This window comes from Pan paniscus, chromosome 12 (genome assembly GCF_029289425.2).
Source record: "Pan paniscus chromosome 12, NHGRI_mPanPan1-v2.0_pri, whole genome shotgun sequence".
NCBI lineage: Eukaryota > Metazoa > Chordata > Mammalia > Primates > Hominidae > Pan > Pan paniscus.
In genome coordinates, this window is record NC_073261.2 from 61866739 (window position 1) to 61877326 (window position 10588).

The following is a 10588-nucleotide window of genomic DNA, read 5'->3' on the forward strand; positions in this document are numbered from 1 at the left end:
TGTGATAAAGATTTTTTAAAAAAAATATTTAACAAAGACTTTAAACCATTCCTATCTCTCCAGCCTTACTCCTCCTTTCCCCTATTGTTTTCAATGCTCTAGGCTAGGCCTTCTTCCAGTTTCTGAAAGGTAGATAATTAACATTCCCTTGTGCCACAGGGTCTTTGCACTTACAGTCCCAGTGCCTAAGACATTCCCACACATCCTTCAATTTTTAGGTGAAAGATCAATTCCTCAGATAAGTTTTCTAACACCCTCCCTCAAGTCCTCCTACACATATTTCTTTCAGAGCATAAGAACCATAGTAAGTTATAGTTTGTGATCAAACACTTGTAACTTGAAAAATTACCGTGCAACCCATGTATACTACGAAAAATATACTGAGAGGTTTAAATGTAATATGTAATTTTAAAAAATCTATGTATTCCTTTCTATAAGAGTGAAGTTAATCCTATATTTTTTCTCTAAATAAAAAGTGTCATTTCTAGAGCAGCGCTGTCCAACTAACAATAAAGCCATATATGCAATTAAAAATCTTCTAGTAGCCACATTTAAAAACAGATGAAATTTTATCTAACCCAAAGTATCCACAATATTATCTTAACATGTGACCAATGTAAAATATTACTGATATATTTCACATTAGTTTTTAAAATCTGCTGTGTATTTTACACTGAAATCACATCTTAATTTGGGCTAGTTTCATTTCAAGTGACACATCTGGCTAGTGGCTACTGTATTAGACAAGATAGTTCTAGAAGATAGTACTGTATTTTTTTATACTTAAATAGCTTGCTAACAGAATAGGTTAACTTAAAAAGAGCATGGCATTAAGCAAGATTAATCTTATATCAAATAAAGGCATATCTCAGGTTTAAATCATTCAAAAATTTTAAATTATGCAAACATTCCACACTGCTGAAAAGCCTAAATTCAAAATAAAAATTCCAGTAATTTAAAAACTGCATATTACTGATCATCTGAGGAAATGAGGGAGATGGGGACCCAACCACTGCTGGTAGGAGTGATTTTATTATAACCTCTTAGAAAGTAACAGGCTTTCCCTCTGACTTAATAACTCTACTTCTAAGATTTGATCCTATGAAAATAATCAACAATAAGGTCAAAGAATTATGTACAAACTTTTTCACCAAGATGCTCTTCTATGATGGTAAAATCTGGAAAACCCACATTAGTGGGAAATAGCAGAGATAACTTGAAAATGGCATTCTACACAGTCATTAAAAAGCATCGTTTTTTTCATTTTGTGTGTGTGTTTTTTTTTTTTTTGAGATGAAGTCTCACTCTGTCACCCAGACTGGAGTGCAGTGGTGTGATCTAGGCTCACTGCAATCTCCACCTCCCGGGTTCAAGCAATTCTCTTGCCTCAGCCTCCCGAGTAGCTGGGATTACAAGTGCCTGCCACCACGCCTGGCTAATTTTTGTATTTTTAGTAGAGACGGGGTTTCACCATGTTGGCCAGGCTGGTCTCAAACTCCTGACCTCAAGTGATCCTCCCACCTCGGCCTCCCAAAGTGCTGGGATTACAGGTGTGAGCCACCGCACCCGGCCAAAAAGCATGTTTTAAGGAAAATTTAGTAACATGGAGAAATGCTCACAATTTAATAAGTAAAAGAAAGATCAATGCAATATGATTCATATGTATATGTATGACATGCTCACATATCCACAGTAAAAATAAAACAGGAAGAAAATCAAAATATTAAGTTTTCTTTTTGTAGTATGATGACCAGTGATATTTTTCTTCTATTATCCCTCTTAACATGTATTTATTGAGTGTTACTTTGTGCCAGGCATTAAAACAGAAGGGTTCCTGCCATCATGGGCACACCCATTTTCTTTCTACTTTTTTTCCACATTTTCCCAAATTTTCTATAATAAGCACATTATTTTTTCATAATTTTAATAACTGGAAAAACATAATATGAAGTAGATAATGATTTGGGTAAATCAGTTGCCAGGGGACATTTTTGGGTGAACTGGGGAAGAATCTGAATATGGCCTTGAATATTAGTTTAGATGACTAAACTGACTTAAAACAAAAAAAACTACAAAACACTACAACAAGTCTTCATTTTGGTAAAAAGTACACATATATAAATATATTAAAATGTGTAGGAAAATATGCATTATTATATAAACTGTAACAGTGAGGGATTTGCTTTTTTTTGTTGTTGTTGAGACGGAGCCTCACTCTGTTGTCCAGGCTGGGGTGCAATGGCATGATCTTGGCTCACTGCAACCTCCACCTCTCAGGTTCAAGTGATTCTCCTGTCTCAGTCTCCTCAGTAGCCAGGATTACAGGTGGCCGCCACCATGCCTGGCTAATTTTTCTATATTTTTAGTAGAGACGGGGTTTCACCATGTTGGCCAGGCTGGTCTCCAACTCCAAACCTCAAGTGATATGCCCGCCTTGGCCTCCCAAGGTGCTGGGATTACATGCGTGAGCCACTGCGCCTGGCTGAGGGATTTTTTTAAAGTAATTTTTCCAGCCTGGGCAACATAACAAGACCCTGTCTCTACTACTAATAAAAACAATTAGCCAGGCGTGGTGGTGTGCGCCCGTGGTCCCAGCTATTTAGGAGGCTGAGGCAGGAAGACTGCCTGAGCCCAGGAGGTCTGGGCTGCAGTGAGCCATGATCACTCCACTGTACTCCAGCCTGGGTGACACAGTGAGACTCTGTCTCAGAAAAAAAAAAAGTGATTTGTTTTTTTTGCTTGTCTATTTTCTATGATGCTCCTGTATGCTTCTGCAATAAGACTATTTTAAAAAATTTAAATATGTATACACCCACTATTTACTGAGCATCTATTACATACAAAACTGTGGTAGAACTGAGTAAAAGGAGTCACAACCTTAAAGAAACTTACAGCTAATTAAGGAGAATAATACAAGAGAACAGCAAAAATAATGCAAGATAGAATATAAACATCACTGAAGTAAAATGTGGCTACCAAGATTCTAAGAAAAAGATCACACTTGATTGGGAAGAGAAGGAATGGTGAAAAAAAAAAAAAAAACTTCAAAAAGGAGAAAATTTGAAATAGGAAGGATTTAATTGACAGAGGAAATGGTAGTCATTAAAGATAAAGCATGGGGCCCCTATCAAGGAACAGTAAGACACATAATAAAATATGGTTAGAACACAGGATATATGAAGGGTACAGGCAGTAAGCTGGAAACATAGGTTGCAAGGGCCTTGAATTTTCAGAAGGGAGTGGCTCTGTAAGCTTTCTGAGTTTAAAAATGAGGGAATTATTGCAGGTTCCAGTTCAAGAAACTGTCCTACCACTTCTCATCTCTACTGCTACCATCTTGGTTCATGCCACTACCATCTCTTCTTAACTCTACCAGCACAATTCTCTCCTGACTCTGCTTCTATTCTTACATTCCACTCCTATAGTCTATTTTCTATATAACAGCTAGACAGATCCTTTTACAACATAAATTATCTTACACCTTTACTCAAAAATCCTGCAATGACTTATCATCTCCCACAGTAAAAAGCCTAAGTCATTAGAATTTCTGTAAGGACCCTAAAACACTGCCCCTCTCACCCTCTAACTCTGATCACAATTTGTACTACTCTTCTACTTGTTCACCCTATTCTATCCACCCCAGACTTCTCTGCCACAATTCCTTGACTATTCCAGGCATACTTCTGTCTCTACCACTCTTCTTATTTGCTTCCCCTTCTTCAGGTTTAAGCCTTCTCTGACTCCACTCTATATAAAACAGCAAGCCCCACCAACCTCCCTTACTACTGGCTCAAAGCAAAAAATTCACCACTCCCTATCCCCCAAAACTGATTCCATTTTTCTGATGATACTTAACATCATCTGCCATTATTGCTATTGCTTATTTTATTGCTATTTGCTTATTTGTCCCAAATACGTACACAAATGTGTGAGTACATACATATATACACAAAGAAACTGAAGCTGTAGGAGGGCAGATTTTTTTTCTTGTTTGCTCATTTCAGTATCCCCAGCACCTAGAACAGGGCCGGACAAATAGCAGGTGCTCAATAGATACTTGTTTTATGAATGAAAGGAAGAAGATAACATGCATGGTGTCAGTAGATATTTAATTGAAATGGTTTATGGTATACTGTAAATATTTACATAAATAGAACCTACAGTAAATTAATTCTCATTTACTGTGTAATTTTCCTATGGGAATTATTCACAAATACAGTGCTTGTAAATTAACCTTTAATTAATTAGCAATCTATCTTTGCAAAGTTTATCTTCAAGTTAGCTATTTGGAACAAGGGTGACAGCGACTGACAACCATAGGATGGAGTCTTAAATCATTATTTCCCTCTTCTTCTCAATTATCCCAAATCAATAAGCAGTGATTCCCCACCTCCTTTCTTCCTCCCCACTTAGTTCTGACCTTTTCCCTTTTCTTGGGAATAGGTCTAATCCACAGACCTATGAGCCCCTACCCTAGGAGGGTAAGGCCATAAATAGACACTAGGAGTGTGACAAAGGGCTGTTAAATGGTTGCCAGCAATAGGGAAGAGCCCAGGCAAGGGAATTTAATGCAGAGGAATCTGGAGAGGCAAACAATTCTTAATTAAAAACATTTTTTAACTTAGAAGCTCCTTGTATTTTAAAAGAAAGTCAACACAAAATAATACTAACTCCTTTCCTGTCCTTTTTTTAAATATACAATGCTGAAAGAAGAGTGATACTTTATATATGTTTTAAAGTTAAATACCTAAACTTTTAATTTCTTTTTTCTTTTTTTTTGAGACGATGTTTTGCTCTTGTTGCCCAGGCTGGAGTGCACTGGCATGATCTCAGCTCACTGCAACCTCCGCCTCCCGGGTTCAAGCGATTTTCCTGCCTCAGTCTCCCGAATAGCTGGGATTATAGGCATGTGCCACCACACCCGGCTAATTTTGTATTTTCAGTAGAGACGGGGTTTCTCCATGTTGGTCAGGCTGGTTTTGAACTCCCGACCTCAGGTGATCTGCCCACCCCGGTCTCCCAAAGTGCTGGGATTACAGGTGTGAGCCACCGTGCCCGGCCTTTAAACTTTTAATTTCACTGTGAAGAACTTCATGCAAACCTTAGGGAGAAAAAAGCCATAACGAATGAGCCAGTAACCATCACCCAGGTGTGTTAAATCTTAATCTCTTAACAAGTCAACTTCGGATTTTTTTTAAGGATATAAAGATATGTTTGTAAACCCATGGGCCCCTCCTAGATCCTTCATCCCTCTCAAGTTCTCCAAAGGTCACTTTTAGTCTGACCTGGTGTTTATCATTCCCATGCATGTTGTTATACTTTTGCTACATATTGCACAAATCACAGACAATACATAGTATAGTTTTGCATGAGACTATATAAATGGTCTAGCAAACGGCTCTGTCACTTAACAGCTGTTTGACCTAAGGCAAGTTACTTAGTATCTGTGTGCCTCAGTTTCCTCTCTGAAAAATGAGGGATACTACTACTTACTGCCTTACAGGTTGTTGTGTGGATTGAGTTAGTACACTGTATATAAAGCATTTAGAAAACTATCTTGCTCATAGGAAGCAATATATATGAGCAACATATATACTGCTCACGTGTTAGCAATTATAATATAAAGCTGAAAAAGAACTTGTGACTATATCTGATATATGCACAAACTGATAGAGAAAATGATTAGCAAAATGAGATATGTAAAATCCATACAATGCCAGATTTTCAAAATAGTGTAAAAACTAAAAATACTTATAAAGTTCCGGCTAGAAAGGTTCACTATTCTACTTAAAAAGGAATTGAAAGTGCTAAGAATAGAGGGAAAAACCTTTATTTTTTAATCTACAAAGTGTAGGTAACATTAAATTAGAATATAAACATTTTATTTAAATAATTTATGATGATTAAAAAATATCTAAATACTTAGCGGCCTCCTTTTATGAGATCTGGGGGAAGGGTTGGGAGAGAACGGGCAATCCCTTAATGAGAAGCTATTCAAAGACTTTGCCTGCTGAGGAGAGCACTTTAGATTTCACACAAAATAAAACATTATTTGGTACTCAAATGTCATTACATTTCTGAACTAGTTTTTCACTAAATGCAAGCAGAACAAATGAAAATGTAAAATGATGTTTTATGATATGATTCACCCACACGATACAATTTTCATAACGAAAACTGGATTCTGCAAGATGTATCAAGGCTATTAAGGACATATTATCCTTGTTGTGATTTAGGATTATTTTTTAACAGTCTCTAGGTCAAAAGATCAGCAAACATTAAAACTTAAATGCCCTACATATTATGTGAACTGTAGTGGATTTTTTTCCAGAGGTTTTTGAAGATTTAAAAATATATGTGTACTTTGAAGATCAACTGATATATCTAATTTAATCCACGGAGGAACAACTACAGCTAATGAATATCTGCTAGGTGCCATTTACTGGGCTAGATGTTTTACACAAGATCTGTCTTTTAATCCATGTGAAATATCTTTATGAACAAAATTTAGGAGACTACCACAGACACTTTGTTTAAACAAATATACCTCTGCGAAGTGTTAAAAATGACTACTAAAAAAGCCAACATTTAAACTGGTAAAGCATATAAAATGTACGTGACTGTGCTAATTATATTAACATAATAATGTTGAAACATTTGTTGTCCCTAGAGTTTAGCATATATTTTAATGTCTAAGAGGTTAACTGAAAGCAACAATTAAGTGTAGCATCAAAGATAAACTCTGTGTCTCCCCTCCACCAAAGAAAATCCTCGGAATAGGAGGTGGAAGGAAGACTTACACAGTAGGAGAAGTTGAAAACCAAAGTTCTACTTTACTTCTCCTAAAGTGAGAACTTTGAAACGGAACCATTACTTTTGTTTCATCCCCCCGCCCAGTAAAAAATTTACATGTATGAGTCAGTTCTTCCCTCGGCCCCAACAGAAAAGACTCAGTATAACCAAGCTATAACTTGCACAAAGTAACAAGGAAAAAAAAACCTTGCTATCCCCATTACTTTCCTAATAGAGCAAGGAACCTACCACCCCTCACTCCATGCTCTGCCTCTGCCCCAAGCAAGACGCAGCACCTGCCAAACCAGGCACTTAAGGAATATGGTCCAACTTTTCAAACGCAAACTGGAGAGGAGACGCAGATAATTTCTTGAAGAGTGCAAGAAGACAGCAGAAAAGGTACTCTGAGGAAGGGATGCGTGAGCTTTGGGGCTGTCCCCTCTGCCTGTTGGAGGATTCCTAATTCGCTTGCTTCAGAGACCCTTGGAAGCAGCACACTCAGGTCGCGGCCAGCCTCGGGCCTCGGTGAAGGAGGCAGTGTTTACACCTGTCACGAGGGAGGGGGAAGGAGAGCGAAGAAGCCCGAGCAAAGCCCCAAACTTCTGAACAGCTCCCGGGAGAACGCAGCCAGCGCGGAGCTTTGGGAGGTGGAAGCAAAGGGGCAGGGAGAGCCGGCGGTGGCCGGGGAGGGAAGGACTCCCACTTACCCGGCCGGTGCCCGGGATGGCGAGGAGGGGGCCGTGCGCTTCGGGCGCCACCAGCGGCGTTCCCGCACTCGCCGCAGAAGAGAGCAGAGCCCAAGCCGGGAGCCCGCAGGCCCGCAGAGCCAGCTCCGTCCTCACAGCTCCCGGCTCCGCGGCGGGCAGATGCTCCCGGCCCGGGTGAGGGTCTGGCTGCTGGGCCGGGCCCGGTCCCCGCACCCTCTTTCCCCGGCGCAGCTAGGGGAGCGGAGCGGCGGCGCTTACCTGGCTCCTTCGGGGCGGCTGCGATGGGCATGGCTCAGGGGCCCGGGGAGGAACTGACTCCCCGGGGAAGGACCGTCTATTCCGACGCGGAACTGGTGAGAGCGGAAGGCCGGCTGCTCACAGCCCTGTCAGCGCAGCAGCACCATGGACGCCCACCCGGAGTTTCACCGCTGCCGCGGGACCCCCATCCCACTACCCTCCGCCCTCTTCCGCCGCCGCCGCCTCCACCTCCTCCGCGGAGACCCCCCGCCCACTCCACACACTCTCCCATCATGCAGCGGGGGAACCGCTGCCGCCGATACGTCACTTCCGGGCGCAGGTGGCTAGGTCGGGACCGGGCGCTGGTGGGTGCTGTGGGGTGGGGGAGGACACTCCAGGGGAATTGGTGTCACAGAACGCTTATCCCTGCGCAGGCGCTGTCGTGCGGAGCGCCGACCGCCATTTTGGGTGCGGGCAAGCTGCCCTTTCCTTTTACTTCCTTGCGAGTCATAGAGCTGTAGGGGGATAGACGTCTTCCCGCACTCAGGCGCCGGTTGAGGCTGCGCTCCCGGCGAGGGACAGGTGCTCCTTCCAGCCGGTTAACGTTCAGCTCAAGACCGGATTAAGTCTCTTGCTCTCCAAATAAAATTGTAAAGGTTTGGAAATATAGAACCACATTTTTACCAAAAACCTACTAGAGAGCATTCGTCAGCTTGCCCTTTTCGCCCCGAAAAACGACTTTTTCACTCACAGCCTGTCTCTTCCTCTTTTTAAATTTATGCCGACAGAGGAAGAAGCTGATATTTAACAAATAACAAGAGGTTGCGATAAATAGAATTTAAGGTGGGAAAGCAGCCGCCAAACTGACAAATCGTCTTCGAGACCGACAGGAAAATAGTAGTCCGGAATTTGGCTAATGGATGGAGAAGGTGGTCGTTTTTCATAGACCCTTACGGAGAATATCCAGTGAAGCTAAAGAGATCACCATAAACTTATGCATTCAAACGCATTTCTGGAACAGAGGTCGTAACCGATTTTGTTTCCATCATCAGTCCTGAACAGTTGATTATTTATATAAATAATCAACTGTTATTTATATAAAGGTAATAAAAATATTACCTTTCCTCCTCCTTTACAATGAATATCTGTTAGAACACCTGCCAGTGTAACAATCAGACTACAAAGCTACAGGATTATGATTACTGTCTCGGATGATGAGCCCGGGGTCCTACAAATCATGACCCCCGCCGGCCCCTCATTCTGCCCATATTTGCCAAACGTCTGCATCAGTAATTTGAATAATTTAAAATAGTTCCAAAACAGCAAAGCTCAGCAGTTACGCAAAGAAACAAGAATGGAAAACATCCCCTCAGGCACAGAGAAGTGTCCACCCCTTTGGGTGGAGGAATTATACAAATCAGGAGAAAGATAAGGACAATAGCAGTTCATCACGATTTATCCCGCCTCTGCAATGTTCTAGACAAATTAACTCGGAGCGCTCCAATGGACCCGCATTTGTCTCTTTACTATTCAATCGCTGTAAGATATACGGAGACTGCATCACTTTAAATGGGAGTATCAATTGCTTTGTGGTTATGCTGGATTTTGTGTTATTGCTCAGTCACTAAAGTAAGAAAAATCTATATGGCTTGTCAAATTTATGCCTATTGTATTTCGCCCCCTGCTGGTTTAGCTCGTGTGCAAGCTTGAATTTGTGTGTGTGTAGAAACTAGAAATTGATTTTAAACGAACACATGCTTGTTTTCATTTTACAGCTCTACTAAACAGAAATATCAAAATAAGAACATATGACTAGACCTTAAAGCAGACCCTACACTAAGAACATGCTTAAACTAAATGAATTTAAACTGCACTCCAGCCTGCGCGACAGAGTGAAACCCTGTCTAAAAAAAAATTAAATTAAATTGCACACCACCCATCAGCTTACAATTTTGTAATAGGGAAATTGAGTACCTATTTGGCCAACTAACTTGTAATTGGTAATCTTACATGTAATTCCGAAGACAGTGCCCTAATGATCATGACATTTTATTACAAAAGGAAAGTATTTGAGTGTTTTTAAGGTGATAAATCTGTGGGAAATATAAAGTCCATTTCATTTGGAGTCAATGACAGTATTGTTTTTACTTACCTTTTAAAAATTATGGCCATAACTGCATTATCTAAGATTTGGCATCAAGAAAAGAAGAAGAAAAAAATTACCAGTTAACATTTGTTGTATTTACTTCTAGTTTTTTTTCCTGTGCGTACTTTTTACAAACTTGTAATCATAATTTAAGTAGATTTTGTGTCCCTTTTGTGTTGTAAGCATTTCCACCCATCGTTTAATGTAAAACCTTAATTTTAATTGGCTGCTTAGTAGTCAATGGAATGACCACTATATGGATAGTTTTCACTATTATAAAATAATACTTAGATGAACATTTTGTGTGTGTGGCTTTGTTCAATTTTAGAATTTTTTTTTCTCAGTATAAAAGTTACTAAGCGAAAAGGCAATGAATGTTTTATTGGTAATTTATCATCTCATATTATTTTCCAAGAGACTGCTAATTTAGAATGCCACCAGCAATATATGAGTGCACTAATTTTACCACCTCCTTACCAACCAGCAGTGAATGATAATTAAGAGGGGAAAAAAAGATGGAATAGACTAAAAAGTGAAAACAATTTAATTCATTTTATATTGTGTAAGAAATTAACAGACAAGCAAGAACAAAACCTCAGCAATATGGTGGTGTTCTGGAAAAGCAATATGCGTAGAACCTGGGTCTATGACCAGTTCTGTTGTCACTATGATTTTGTATAAGTTACTCAACCTCTCTTGACCTCAG

At 40.1% G+C, this 10588-nt stretch overlaps 2 protein-coding genes across 7 annotated transcripts in view; one reads left to right on the forward strand and one right to left on the reverse strand.

Moving 5' to 3' along the window:
- Positions 1-8073, reverse strand: part of AFTPH (aftiphilin) — a 67970-nt gene extending 59897 nt beyond the window's left edge. For all 6 annotated transcript variants that reach the window (XR_609275.4, XR_609274.4, XM_003830896.5 and 3 more), the window contains exon 1: positions 7758-8073. The gene's annotated coding sequence lies outside the window, so the exon portion shown is untranslated. The remainder of the gene's footprint in view (positions 1-7757) is intronic.
- On the forward strand, positions 7781-10178 carry LOC130541227 (uncharacterized). The gene has a single exon (XM_057301300.1). It carries the CDS (start codon positions 7781-7783, stop codon positions 8255-8257), a length of 477 nt encoding a protein of 158 aa, XP_057157283.1. The 3' UTR covers positions 8258-10178.
- The last annotated feature ends 410 nt before the right edge of the window (positions 10179-10588 follow it).